Source organism: Centroberyx gerrardi, chromosome 4 (assembly GCF_048128805.1).
Source record: "Centroberyx gerrardi isolate f3 chromosome 4, fCenGer3.hap1.cur.20231027, whole genome shotgun sequence".
NCBI classification, from domain to species: domain Eukaryota; kingdom Metazoa; phylum Chordata; class Actinopteri; order Beryciformes; family Berycidae; genus Centroberyx; species Centroberyx gerrardi.
In genome coordinates this window covers 30,753,985-30,769,387 of record NC_136000.1, presented here as the reverse complement: position 1 = coordinate 30,769,387, position 15,403 = coordinate 30,753,985, and the positions used below count along the sequence as shown (strand labels likewise).

The following is a 15,403-nucleotide window of genomic DNA, read 5'->3' as shown; positions in this document are numbered from 1 at the left end:
TGGGCGAGAAGCTGATTGCAGTCATTCAAAGTTCCCCAGTTCTCTAGAACTTATATTTGAAAGACCACCGGAATAAACCCCATGGTTGATCCAGTCGATGGTAAGGTCTGAAGTCTGTTTTTTCTAGGTATGTTAACTAATCAGAACAATGTAATGCTATGAAACAGAATACCAAAGCAGTGAGAAATATACTACATACATGCAATTGGAGCTTCTGGCCCCACTTGCAATCAGTCAGAATAGAGCGACCCATCAACCAAGTTGCCCGCAGTGTGAACACATGGTCAGCAAAAGACATCAACGGGGCAACTGTGGACAAAAGTGCGTCCTAGACCGTGACGTTCATGCATCGATTCGTGATACAAAAACAAGACAAGCAACTCCGAATCAGTTGGCTGCAATGTTTATTAAGAAGTGACCAGGTAGTTTCACCAAGTACAGTCCATCGAGAACTTCACAGACAGGGATACTGTGGTCGGGATGATCAGTGAGTCAATGGGGCAGTGGAAAAAAAACAGTCATGGTCAGACGACCGATTCTTAACCCTGTTCTCAGGTGGAACCGCACACCGAAGGAAGTCTACAGGCCTGAGTGCTTGTTCCCTAAGGGTTGTGGCGGCTCTGTTAGGGTGCGGGCTGCATGTTCCTGGCATGGTTAAGATTCACCGGACCCCTTAGAGGGAAAGGATAATGCTAACAAATACAGAGCCATTCTGAGTGTTCATCCTAGGGTATTTCTATCTTGATGGGAGGATGACAAAGCCTCCAATCCGCAGGACAGCAGAGGTCACTGAATGGTTTGATGAGGATGAGACCAATGTAAACCGTATCCCCTGACTGTTCCAGTCACCAGATATTGACCCAAGCAGGCAATTATTGGAGATTGTGAAACAGCATTTTCATCATCATCATGGAATTTCTTGTTGAAGGATGGTGTCAAAGCCCTTCAATAGAGTTAAGACACTGTTCTGGTAGCTTATGGTGGTCCAACACCCTGTTAAGAACTTTAGATTGGTGCTTCCCTTAGTTTTGGAAGTTACCTGGACGAGGAATTCTGTCACTGAAACCGCCCCAGTAGTTTTACTTACTTTCTGATAGCATGTGCTAATAAGTTATCTTTGCTAAGCAACAATTCCAGCCAGTAAGCAGAGTGTGAGCTAATATTTGGTGGTAACAAATTTGAATTCCATGAAGTAAAACCTGAATCACTGGAGTCTTTCCACTTTTGTCCTAGGTGGATATTTTGGTAAACATTGCAGTTCTAAAACAAAGTTTTCCCACGTCAACATCGTGAATCTGTCTTCAGGATGACATCATTGTCCTGTCTTTGTTTTATTGTCGAGGCTTACAAAAACCGAGATACCACAGCTTCAAAGAAAAGAGGAAAAACAGGTTTAATTTCATGTTCTTAACCTTTTACACTCCTTTTCTCTAGTACATGCCTCTTGCAAAACAACCTAGGCCGAATTTTCCAAAAAGCAACTTGGCACTGAGATCAACTTTAATAATTGTAGAATTGTACAATTGAAATTATATGGGCAACCTTTTGACAACAATAAGGGATTGACACATCAGTGTGGACAGCTTATTGGGCTATAGGCAATAAATGTAAGGTTCTGATACACAGGCATTTTGGGCATTTTAGGCAATGTTGTTGGCCAATTTTACAATTATGACCAACTGTATTTTGCCTCTATTCATGCTGTATTTGTCCCAGTTGCCCATCCTGATGCCTGCAACATTGTTGCCTGTGTTGATCGCCTCAAGAAGTTGTCCATATATCATCACTGTGTAAAAATGTAAAGATCATTGTGTGCTCCGGTGTCTTTTTTTTGGAAAGTGTGCCTTGCCTCAGGGATGGAGAAGAGCATAGAAGTACTACAACATACATACATACATACATACATATCATCTGGAATTTAGACATCCGTTACATTAATGATACAATGATCAAGAATCAGAGCCATAATTATACAGTATAGCAATAATAATAACAATAATAATAATAATGGATATTGTCTAAAAACTACATTTATGTTTTCATCTTTTCTTTCTTCCAAAAAAAACAAAAAAACAAAAAAAAAACAAATATATATATATATATATATATTTATATAATGGAAGTTCTTTCGTCACTTCTTTTTTCTTTCTTTTTTTCTGGCTAAATAGGTAACTTAAATATTTACAATGATTATTTTACAACCATTGGCCCAGCCCATTTGAAGATAAAATGTTCCTTTTGTGTTTTTCTAGAATAAAAAGCAGATTGAGGAATGGGGGGAAGGAGGGATGGAGAGAGGAATGGTCCCAGTGAATGGCGAGGTAGGGCCTGGAGAAAGGGAAGGAGGGAGGGATGGCGAGGAGGGATGGCGAGGAGGTCGGCGTCCCGGTCCCAGACAGAGCAGTTTGCTTCCTGTCCGTCCGAACCCCGCGGTCCGGGTCCGTAGGGGGTTTCCCACGCTGCGCTCCAGGAGTGTACGGGATTGTAAAAACCTCACATTTGAAGGTTGGTCCGGGGTTTTCCTACAGTACTCTATTCTCCGGCGGTCTCCAGGAGTTTCCAGGGTTCTCCCCGCCCGTGCCGCAGGGATGCACAGGGTGGACCGCCCCGTTTTCCAGGGGCGCACATTAGAACCGCAAACCTGCTCTCCGTGGGTGAACAGCGTCTCTGATCCTGATGTTTCGAGCGCGTAGAGGATTGACCGTCTCAGTTTTCTGTCGCTATTTGGTTGTCTTGCTGTAACGCGCTCTCCGCTCCGCCGCTCCTTTGCCCCCCTCCCCCCACCCCCTACATGACGACAAGCTGCCCGAGCACCATCCTGAACTGCTGCGTGCACCCGGCCAGCTCCCGCACCCTCTCCGTCATCTCGCGGGCGGCGCCGGGCGACGGGTACTGCAGCGCCGCCGTCTTGGTGCTGATCACGATGTCTTTGAGTTTGTCGCAGAGGGCGTTGCTGCTCTGGGCCACGCGCGCCCGCACCTCGGGCGCCTTGGCCTGCCGCGACAGCGTGTCGCCGATGAACACCAGCTTGTGCGCGCTGAGGATGACGAACTTGCTGTGCGCCACGAAGATCTTCGGCGGCTGGTTGGAGTTGACGGCAGTGAAGAAGGCGTCGATGGCGTTGGTCACCGTGGTCACGTTCTGCTCGCACTGCTCCTGGTAGAAGAGGAGGAGCTGCCGGTCGCCATGGCACAGCTTGGAGGCGGCGGAAGAGGAGGAGGAGGAGGGGGAGGGCGAGGGGCCGCCCGAGCCGTTCCGGGCGAGCTGGTTGGCCAGCGGGTGGTGCGGGGACGGGACCCAGCCCGACATGTCGTTGTTGATTGGCCGGCTAACTTCCTGCTCTAGCCGCTCGAACTGTTTAATCTGGAGAGAGAGAGGGGAGGGGAGGATAATTATTGACTGGGGGTTTTCATGGTGTCTATGTTCACACACACACACACACACACACACACACACAAACAGGCAGTAATTAACGTTTAGGTGGTGGTAATTTAAATTCGTTTTTCATCTCCCAGTGGAAAAGGGAGAGAGATGGAGGGAGGTAGAAAGGGAGGGATATAAGGATGGGGAAGCAGAGTGATGGAAACACACACACACACACACACACACACAGGTACCTGTTGCTGTTCCAGTTGTGTCTTGTTGTGTCTGATAATGTTGCCTTTCTCCAGCAGCTGTCTTTGGTTCTTCTCAAACTCTTCCTTTCCCTGACGAGTAAAGAGACAGGTGAGTGTTACAACAGTGTTACAACAGTGTTGTAAACCAGACAGTACTGAGTCTATAAAAACATTTATCATGAATGATACGTTTATGACCGACATGATTTTTGGCTGAGCGTTCGGCTCTTTCATGCTGCTGCTGACAGTTTGACTGACATGCATTGTGTGTTTCCTTTGTCATCTTTATGAATGTTTTTTGTTCTCGGGTCTCGAAAACGCGATTTCCATCTCAGTGAGACGACCGAGGAAGCTAATCCACGTGTCGTGTTGACATGTAAACAAAAACACAGCGTGGAAGCTTATCTTTGTGTGCTGGATTCAAAGGTATGGCTTTCTTCTTCTATTCTTTATTATCTGATGTCAAACCCATTCTATATCCATTGTGGAATATAGGCGAATGCGTTGAAACCACCTAGGTTGCTTTGTTGTGGGCGGGTCTCGGAGCAGTATGTGCAAATTTCATTGGCTGATGAAGTTTGTCATGCGCTCTGTCAAAAGTTCAACTACTTTTTGGGGGTTGGGATATTTTCATGCACTGCACTCCATCAATCCATGTGATCCGTTAAAGCATAGGTCTCATTGAAATACATGGCATATTGTCCGTTTTTTGACTGCTCATGTGAACCTGTATGTAAAAATACATGTCTGTTACATACCATGCACGCGCACACACACACACACACACACACACACACACACACGCACAATCACGCACATGGTATAAAAGGTGCAGATTCTTCAGGTGTGTCATCATCCATCATAGCTATGGCAGGTGTGTGGTTGTGTGTGTGTATGTGTGTGTAGCCCCCATGGAGATGCTGTGTACAGACCATCGATCAGCACCGCAGCCTCACAGCTGGGGTTAACACACACACTCACACACACAAACACACACACACACACACACACACACAAATGGAGCTGAGTACACCAGCTCAGCTTTCATAGATGTTGAATTTCTCATAGTGGGATGCAATTATTTCTGATGACATATTGTAATGTTTTCAAAAAACACAACATTGTTCCAAACTGGTGCGCCAATGATCTGCTTTCTGATTTCATTTGGTCTGGCATTCTTATGCATTAGATATCAGAACCAGCAGGGAGAGGAAATAATGAAATATGACAACAAGAGGCAGCTTCCAGAGGATATAAGTTGTGGCACCAATGATTTTCTATGGCAAGACTGATGACTGACAAGATATTATTATTTGGTCAATTTGATAAATTATTAGTCGTACAGTACAACACACCTCATCATACCCACTGACACCCATGGGTCACTGTGGGCCAGTTTGCGCCCAACTGGGTTTAGGTGTCAAACCTCCAGAACATAGAGTTTATATTCTGATCCCTGAGTCTCCTGAGGTGCATGTTCAACTCTTCTTCCTGTGTGTGTGTGTGTGTGTGTGTGTGTGTACCTGTAGATGTACATAGTCATAGTCCTCCATCCATCCTTCTTCTGTGGTCTCATACGGCCTGTCCAGACCCTCCTCTTCCTCCGCAGCTGTAAACTTCGGCGGCGAGGGGAGGGGCCTCGACTGAATATTGGCCTTCTCCCCGCCCTGATAGGTCCCACTTCCCGAGCCCGTCACGTGACCGCCCATCTCCCCCGGGATCGGCGGGAGGGGCAGCTGCTGCTGCTGCCGATTGGTCCGTTTGAAGAGCAGCGAGGCGTTGCCGTGGAGAAAGGAAGCGAGCTGCTTGGCATCGTCGGGGACGCCGCGCGCCGTCATGACCAGTCGGTCCAAGTCGTCCCCGCCCGCCGGCGGCGTCGCGAGCGCCGCGGGCGACCAGGCAACGGCGTCCAAGCTCTGACTGTGTCGCACCAGACTCTGAAACACCTCCTCCATCTTCCCCACCTGCCGTCCCAATTTGGACTGCAGCGAGCGGTCTGTGGCCTGGGCGGCGTTCGCCACGGCGCCCCGGGCGAATTCCAGGAAGTCTCGGACGGCGGCACGCACCCGGTCCGCCGCCTGGCGGATGGCGGGGAGGTTCCCTTCCATGTGGGCGGGGCTTCGCCAGTTGCCCGTGATGAACGACATCAGAAGGGAGACGTTCGATTCGACGGCCTGCTGGAGGCGCGACAGACGCTCCATGGCCTGCTCCAGGTCCAAGATAAGGGGCTTCCCGGGAGCAGAGCCAGGGGCGGAAGAGGAGGAAGAGGAGGGGTCGCGGACAGGGACCATGTCTAAGGAGGAAGAGGAGTGGTTGCTCCGCGTGCTTCCTGTGCTCGAGGCCGACAGCCGCTTGAAGGACAAAGTCAGCTCCTCGTTAGTGGACTGGGCATCGCGCACAACCTGGAAAACAAACATTTCTGTAAGCCTTGACATTCAGAATTAAAACACTGTAGTAAAACAATGAATTTATACACATACACCGAGCCTGTTTACTGGTGTGTGTATCGTGTAACTCACAAGAGTTATTTTAGTTCTCTACGGCAAACACTCAAACATTGGCAACATTTACTTTTCCTAATAAACAGGAACAGAAAGATTTTGCCTCAATTTGTCTCCTAATTCATATCAAGCCATGCACATAATCCGTACCGTATCGTACCGTATCAATTCACTGCAAATTTCAGTCACGTATATTGTATATAATATCCATACTATGTGAAGAACAAGGTAACGTAACGCAAGGTAACGTAACATAAGGTAACGTAAGGTAACATAACATGAGGTAACATAAGGTAACGTAAGGTAACGTAAGGTAACATAAGGTAACATAAGGTAACATAAGGTAACGTAAGGTAACATAAGGTAACATAAGGTAACGTAACATAAGGTAACGTAAGGTAACGTAAGGTAACATAACGTAACATAAGGTAACGTAAGGTAACGTAAGGTAACATAACGTAACATAAGGTAACGTAAGGTAACGTAAGGTAACATAAGGTAACATAAGGTAACATAAGGTAACATAAGGTAACGTAACATAAGGTAACGTAAGGTAACGTAAGGTAACGTAAGGTAACATAAGGTAACATAAGGTAACGTAACATAAGGTAACGTAAGGTAACGTAAGGTAACGTAAGGTAACATAAGGTAACATAAGGTAACGTAACATAAGGTAACGTAAGGTAACGTAAGGTAACGTAAGGTAACATAAGGTAACATAAGGTAACGTAACATAAGGTAACGTAAGGTAACGTAAGGTAACGTAAGGTAACATAACATAAGGTAACGTAACATAAGGTAACGTAAGGTAAGGTAACGTAAAATAAGGTAACGTAAAATAAGGTAACGTAAGGTAAGGTAACGTAAAATAAGGTAACGTAAGGTAACGTAACGTAACATAAGGTAACGTAAGGTAACGTAACATAAGGTAACGTAAGGTAACGTAAAATAAGGTAACGTAAGGTAACGTAAAATAAGGTAACGTAAGGTAACGTAAGGTAACGTAAGGTAACGTAACATAAGGTAACGTAAGGTAAGGTAACGTAAAATAAGGTAACGTAAGGTAACGTAACGTAAGGTAACGTAACATAAGGTAACGTAAGGTAATGTAACATAAGGTAACGTAAGGTAACATAAGGTAACATAAGGTAACATAAGGTAACATAAGGTAACGTAACAAGGTAACGTAAGGTAATGTAACATAAGGTAACGTAAGGTAACATAAGGTAACATAAGGTAACATAAGGTAACGTAAGGTAACGTAAGGTAACATAAGGTAACATAAGGTAACATAAGGTAACATAAGGTAACGTAACAAGGTAACGTAAGGTAATGTAACATAAGGTAACGTAAGGTAACATAAGGTAACATAAGGTAACGTAAGGTAACATAAGGTAACATAAGGTAACGTAAGGTAACGTAACATAAGGTAACGTAAGGTAACGTAACATAAGGTAACGTAAGGTAACGTAACATAAGGTAACATAAGGTAACGTAACATAAGGTAACGTAAGGTAACGTAACATAAGGTAACGTAAGGTAACGTAACATAAGGTAACATAAGGTAACGTAACATAAGGTAACGTAAGGTAACGTAACATAAGGTAACGTAAGGTAACGTAACATAAGGTAACGTAAGGTAACGTAAGGTAACATAAGGTAACATAAGGTAACATAAGGTAACGTAACATAAGGTAACATAAGGTAACGTAAGGTAACATAAGGTAACATAAGGTAACGTAAGGTAACGTAACATAAGGTAACATAAGGTAACGTAAGGTAACATAAGGTAACATAAGGTAACATAAGGTAACGTAAGGTAACGTAACATAAGGTAACATAAGGTAACATAAGGTAACATAAGGTAACATAAGGTAACATAAGGTAACGTAACATAAGGTAACGTAAGGTAACGTAACATAAGGTAACGTAAGGTAACGTAACATAAGGTAACGTAAGGTAACATAAGGTAACATAAGGTAACGTAAGGTAACGTAAGGTAACATAAGGTAACATAAGGTAACATAAGGTAACGTAAGGTAACGTAACATAAGGTAACATAAGGTAACGTAAGGTAACATAAGGTAACATAAGGTAACATAAGGTAACATAAGGTAACGTAACATAAGGTAACGTAAGGTAACATAAGGTAACATAAGGTAACATAAGGTAACATAAGGTAACGTAACATAAGGTAACATAAGGTAACGTAAGGTAACATAAGGTAACATAAGGTAACATAAGGTAACGTAAGGTAACATAAGGTAACGTAAGGTAACATAAGGTAACATAAGGTAACATAAGGTAACATAAGGTAACATAAGGTAACGTAACATAAGGTAACGTAAGGTAACGTAACATAAGGTAACGTAAGGTAACGTAACATAAGGTAACATAAGGTAACATAAGGTAACGTAAGGTAACGTAACATAAGGTAACGTAAGGTAACGTAAAATAAGGTAACGTAAGGTAACGTAACGTAAGGTAACGTAAGGTAACGTAACATAAGGTAACGTAAGGTAACGTAACATAAGGTAACGTAAGGTAAGGTAACGTAAAATAAGGTAACGTAAGGTAACGTAACGTAAGGTAACGTAACGTAAGGTAACGTAACATAAGGTAACGTAAGGTAACGTAACATAAGGTAATGTAAGGTAAGGTAACGTAAAATAAGGTAACGTAAGGTAACGTAACGTAAGGTAACGTAACATAAGGTAACGTAAGGTAACGTAAGGTAACGTAACATAAGGTAACGTAAGGTAAGGTAACGTAAAATAAGGTAACGTAAGGTAACGTAACGTAAGGTAATGTAACATAAGGTAACGTAAGGTAACATAAGGTAACGTAACATAAGGTAACGTAAGGTAATGTAAGGTAACATAAGGTAACGTAACATAAGGTAACGTAAGGTAACGTAACATAAGGTAACATAAGGTAACGTAAGGTAACATAAGGTAACATAAGGTAACATAAGGTAACGTAAGGTAACGTAACATAAGGTAACATAAGGTAACATAAGGTAACATAAGGTAACATAAGGTAACATAAGGTAACGTAACATAAGGTAACGTAAGGTAACGTAACATAAGGTAACGTAAGGTAACGTAACATAAGGTAACGTAAGGTAACATAAGGTAACATAAGGTAACGTAAGGTAACGTAACATAAGGTAACATAAGGTAACGTAAGGTAACATAAGGTAACATAAGGTAACATAAGGTAACATAAGGTAACGTAACATAAGGTAACGTAAGGTAACGTAACATAAGGTAACGTAAGGTAACGTAACATAAGGTAACATAAGGTAACATAAGGTAACGTAAGGTAACGTAACATAAGGTAACGTAAGGTAACGTAAAATAAGGTAACGTAAGGTAACGTAACGTAAGGTAACGTAACATAAGGTAACGTAAGGTAAGGTAACGTAAAATAAGGTAACGTAAGGTAACGTAACGTAAGGTAACGTAACGTAAGGTAACGTAAAATAAGGTAACGTAAGGTAACGTAACGTAAGGTAACGTAACATAAGGTAACGTAAGGTAACGTAAGGTAACGTAACATAAGGTAACGTAAGGTAAGGTAACGTAAAATAAGGTAACGTAAGGTAACGTAACGTAAGGTAACGTAACATAAGGTAACGTAAGGTAACATAAGGTAACGTAACATAAGGTAACGTAAGGTAATGTAAGGTAACATAAGGTAACGTAACATAAGGTAACGTAAGGTAACGTAACATAAGGCAACGTAACATAAGGTAACGTAAGGTAATGTAAGGTAACATAAGGTAACGTAACATAAGGTAACGTAAGGTAACGTAACATAAGGCAACGTAACATAAGGTAACGTAAGGTAATGTAAGGTAACATAAGGTAACATAAGGTAACGTAACATAAGGTAACATAAGGTAACGTAACATAAGGTAACGTAAGGTAACGTAACATAAGGCAACGTAAGGTAATGTAAGGTAACATAAGGTAACATAAGGTAACGTAACATAAGGTAACATAAGGTAACATAACATAAGGTAACGTAAGGTAACATAAGGTAACGTAAGGTAATGTAAGGTAACATAAGGTAACATAAGGTAACGTAACATAAGGTAACGTAAGGTAACGTAAGGTAACGTAAGGTAACATAAGGTAACATAAGGTAAGGTAACGTAAAATAAGGTAACGTAACGTAAGGTAATGTAAGGTAACATAAGGTAACGTAACATAAGGTAACGTAAGGTAATGTAAGGTAACATAAGGTAACGTAAGGTAACGTAAGGTAACATAAGGTAACGTAACATAAGGTAACGTAACATAAGGTAACGTAAGGTAATGTAAGGTAACATAAGGTAACGTAACATAAGGTAACGTAAGGTAACGTAAGGTAACATAAGGTAACGTAACATAAGGTAACGTAAGGTAACGTAAGGTAACATAAGGTAACGTAACATAAGGTAACGTAAGGTAATGTAAGGTAACATAAGGTAACATAAGGTAACGTAACATAAGGTAACGTAAGGTAACGTAAGGTAACGTAAGGTAACATAAGGTAACATAAGGTAACGTAAGGTAAGGTAACGTAAAATAAGGTAACGTAACGTAAGGTAACGTAAAATAAGGTAACGTAACGTAAGGTAACGTAAAATAAGGTAACGTAAGGTAACGTAACGTAAGGAAACGTAACATGAGGTAACGTAAGGTAACGTAACATGAGGTAAAGTAAGGTAACGTAACGTATCATGATAGTATTGAAATTGTATTATAAGGTCTGTGACAATCCCCTGCCCTTGTGTGACTGCAGCTGAACTGGAGACTCTTACCTGTGGTGGGACGTCGTAGACGTAGTCGCCTCCCCTCTCTCCGCCGCTCTCCTCCCTCTCGCGGGGGAAGTCGTAGACGTCCTGAGTCGGGTGACTCCCTGTCCGCAGACTGGCCGGGATGTCGTAGATCTCTTGGGGAGCGTGGCCGGCTGAGACGCCGCCGTCCCGGTGGAAGCGCTTGTCCGTCAGGATGGGGGGCGGGACATCGTACACGTCCTCCGGAATCGGCGGCTCGTCGTCGTCGTCGTTGAGGTTGTCGTGGTGATAGTGGCCGTGGACGCCGCCAGGGGTTTGGGGTTTCAGCTTGGCGAAGTGGGGCGGGACGTCGTAGGTCTCCTCTCTGATTGGCTGGGCGTCGGGGACGTCCTTACTGACAGATGGGGGGAAGTCATACACCTGGCGAGAGAGAGGGAGACATTAGTTTTGATTAATTTTGTTCCATTAAAGTAGATCTGTAAGTATCATATGCAGGTAGAGACTTGCTTTTACTTGTGTTCATTTTGTTTAAATTGTTACATATGCACACAATAACTCCCCACACCCAATGCCATACCGTTTGCTGTGTGTTCTTGTCTGTGCTGGCTGGGGTGTCATATATATCCTGACCACTAGAGGGCCCCTTCACCACCATGGGTGGAGTGTCATACACCTAGAGAGAGAGAGAGAGAGAGAGAGAGAGAGAGAGAGAGAGAGAGAGAGAGAGAAGGCAGCAGGGAAAGTCATAAATAAGTTGTAGTTGTAAACACACACAACCCACACACACAACCCACACACACACACAAACAAACATATCTTTCAATGCTTGGAGAGAACACAATACAGCAAGCAATACACACACACACACACACATTAGGTCTGTACTATACATTACACTCATATCCATTTATTTCCTCTATAAGAAACTAATCTGATATACAAGACAGTAAAGAGGGATCTATGCAGACATTATCACACAGACACATGAGGCATGAGACAATAAAATATACCCGCAATCACACACACACACACACACACACACACACACAGTGGAGCAGTAATAAAATTAGGCTTTGGATGGTTTAACGTATTAAATCCACTGCCATTTGTCTGGGGAGAGAGAGAGAGGGAAGGATGGAGAAAGAGAGAAAAGGAGGGAGATGGAGAAGAGGAGGGAAAGAGGAGAGAAAGGAGGTGAAGAAGGCAGAACGAGGAGGGTAAGGGGAGAGAAAGGAGGTGAAGGAGAGAGAGCAAGGAAGCGAAGAGGAGGGAAAGAACAGAGGATGAGGGATAGAATACAGGAGGAGGGGAAGAGGAGGAAAAGAAAAGAGAAAGAGGGCAAGAAGAGAGGAAAATGAGAGAAATCTAACTGACGCCCGCTCCCTTTCATTCCTCTCTCTCTGTCAATGACTCTTCATTCATTCCTGTCTCTGTCTCTGTCTCTCTCTCTCTCTCACACACACACACACACACACACACACACTGGAATGACTTCCTGCCTCTGACCTCTGACACACACACACAATCCATTTCAACTGTATATAACTGCAACTTATATGTAAGTCTGTGTGTGTGTATGTGTAGTCAAACTGTCTAAGTTTTGCCACTTAGCGATATATCAGAAAGTAAACGCATAAATAGATCTAAATTATGAATAAATAAATCTAAATTTAACATGGAGAATGAGGACAGAGAGAGAGAGAGAGACAGAGAGAGAGATGATGTGCACTCTGCATTCTTCATCAACATCCAAACCCACCAGGCTCCATGCCAGCAGTTGCTGCAGATCTTTTACATATTTCGCATTACAGTGGGAATCTTCCCTCTGAATGAATTTTCCCACAAACTCACAGTAACTATGACTCCAAACAAAACGTAGGCAAATAGGCTTTGCAGCAGCTGATAGTGTAGTGAGTGTCAGGTAACGCAGTCACATGTCCCTGTGGAAGGGTTGAAGATGGGGTTGATCCATGCTGATGCATACTGACAGCCAGTTCTGTTTGTTGCAGCGAAGCGGCAGCAGCCACACACAAAGACTGACTGGCTTTAAAGTGACTCTCATATTAAAGCTACACATCTTCCTTCTCCACCTCCTCCTGCTCCTCCTCTCTCTGGTTATGTGTGTGACCTTTTCTTTTGGCTTGTCAGCATGAGGATTCTCCTGTGCCTGTGTGTGTGCGTGCGTGTGCGTGCGTGCGTGCTTATTAAGCAGAAAGCAAAGTGAACAGTGTGTGTGGAAGTGTACAGGGTTAGATGAACCTTGGAACACACACACACACACACACACACACACACACACAGACACACACACACACGCAGTACATTCTGTACAGTGGAAAAAGCTTATTTTGTAGCCTCGGGAGAGTGAAATGTCTAACACACACACACACACACACACACAGCGAAATATCTAGCTCCCCTGTCGGTTATGAATGACCTTCACTAAAAATAGATCTAAATTTAAAATTTAGAGAGAGAGAGGTTGAATATTCCCAACGTATCAAATATTAATACGCTGCAGAGAGAATGACCATTTGGTGCCAGACAGTGTGTGTCTGTGTGTTATACAAGACACTTGGATGGGTAAAGGAGGCAATGCTCAGATGTTACAGAAACACACACATCTGTATGTGTACATGTCCTGTGAAAGAGGACACACACACACACCATAGTCTCACTTCTGCATTTAGACACTAAAACTCTCCATTGAAACCAGGATACTATTACAACTATTACTACTGCTGCTACTACTACTGCTACTACTGCCAATAACAATAATATATTCATGTATACTTGTGTGGAATCTGATCAAATTGTCTCATTAGAATCAGTTCAGGTTGAGGTCTTCCCATAGACAACCAGTGTATTGATCAATTCTACAATAAATATGTAATCAATCAAACTGCATCATATCCATCATATCAGAGGTGGATGACACTAACTGGACCAGATTTCTAATAAAAGACCAGTATCACACACACAATCTCTGTCTCTCTCTCTCTCCCTCACACACACACACACACACACACACACACACAGCAGTCTTACCTGTGTATTGTACTGCTGGCGGGTGGGCGGCACATCGTATATGTCCTGCTGTGTGGAGGGCTGATGTCTGGGCGGGACGTCGTACTCGTCCTGGTCCGGCTTCAGCGAGTCGTATACATAAACCTGGCCGACGCGAGTGGGAACCACCACCTGGAGATGGGGGGAGAGAGAGAGGATAGAGAGGAGTAAGATTAATGACACTGCAAACACGAGACTGAAGATGAGATGATTTCCTGATTCCACTGAAAGCCAGACTAATGAAATAGTTTTAGGTGTGCTAGCAGCTCCAGGTTTTATAGACTGTTGAGTAAAATCCTCCACACCACTGGAATGATTTCTCTGGTCAGACATCTGATAGAAAAATAATACTAATAAAACATATTGACTAGCTGTGATCAGGGAGGAACTTCCATCATATCAGAGATGGACCACACTGACTGGACCACATCTGATTCTTAATAAAAGACTAATATCACCAAACTGATATATATCGGTCTAACACTGTATGGGTGTGATTTCTCTTCCAGTTTCACAAAAATGAGGTTCAAATCCTCAACTGAGACTTCCTTCCTCTGCAAATAGTTCAAAGTCTGGGTTTATTTGGCTACGGCAACTCGCCAGGTTAAAAAATACAAAATCCAAACACATCGCAAGTTCAGGAGAAAAGAGTCACCTTTGAATTAGAATGGATTTATTCTTCACACTAAATGAACAGTGAGGCTAAAGGTTGCAGAAAAAAATACCTGTGGCACACACACACACACACACACACACACACACACACACACACACACTCAGCGGCAGTAAAAACAGAGCAGGGGTCCTATATTAGTCGCCGTGGGAACCAGGCTGCCCTATTGTGCGCCTGTTTAAACTCTGTATTATCTGCGCTGAGTGTAGAGTCAACCAGCCGGCCTGGGAAACCACAACAGCTGTGGTACACACACACACACACACACACACACACACACACACACACACACACCGCTGCATACGTTAGGTCTTGGTTTCCAGCGGACCAATCGCAATCGTCTGTCTATTCTAATAGATATTTGCATTTCTCAAAAGGAAGACACACAAATGCAGCCTGCATGCAAACACACCTCTACACACAACACACACACACACACACACACTGACAGACTGACAGACAAACACACACACACAACTGTTTTTCATAGCAGCCTGTAGTTTCATAAGCTCAATATCCCTATTAAAACCATATCATGTCTGTACAATGTCCTAATGTGTTTGTGTGTGTGTGTGTGTGTGTGTGTGTGTGTCTCCTCTGATTTCCTGTAATCTAAGGGGCCTATTGATCGGTTGCAGGGCCGGACACATACACATACATACATACATACATACACACACACACACAGTGGCTATCACAACTCGCTCTCTCACTGTCCCTCCCTTGCTCTCCCCTCTCTCTCTCTTTTTCCCGCTTTCTC

The 15,403-nt window shown here is 43.3% G+C and overlaps 1 protein-coding gene across 2 annotated transcripts in view; it reads right to left on the bottom strand.

Annotated features, from left to right (window-relative positions):
- Nucleotides 1–387: 387 nt before the first annotated feature.
- Nucleotides 388–15,403, bottom strand: part of bcar1 (BCAR1 scaffold protein, Cas family member) — an 82,271-nt gene continuing 67,255 nt past the window's right edge. For both annotated transcript variants that reach the window (XM_078283089.1, XM_078283088.1), the window contains exons 3-8: nucleotides 13,953–14,102; nucleotides 11,482–11,577; nucleotides 10,929–11,324; nucleotides 5,141–6,019; nucleotides 3,618–3,707; nucleotides 388–3,363 (exon numbers count right to left, since the gene is read on the bottom strand). In XM_078283089.1, the coding sequence (XP_078139215.1) occupies nucleotides 2,788–3,363; nucleotides 3,618–3,707; nucleotides 5,141–6,019; nucleotides 10,929–11,324; nucleotides 11,482–11,577; nucleotides 13,953–14,102 (2,187 nt within the window). In that variant the 3' untranslated portion in view covers nucleotides 388–2,787. The remainder of the gene's footprint in view (nucleotides 3,364–3,617; nucleotides 3,708–5,140; nucleotides 6,020–10,928; nucleotides 11,325–11,481; nucleotides 11,578–13,952; nucleotides 14,103–15,403) is intronic.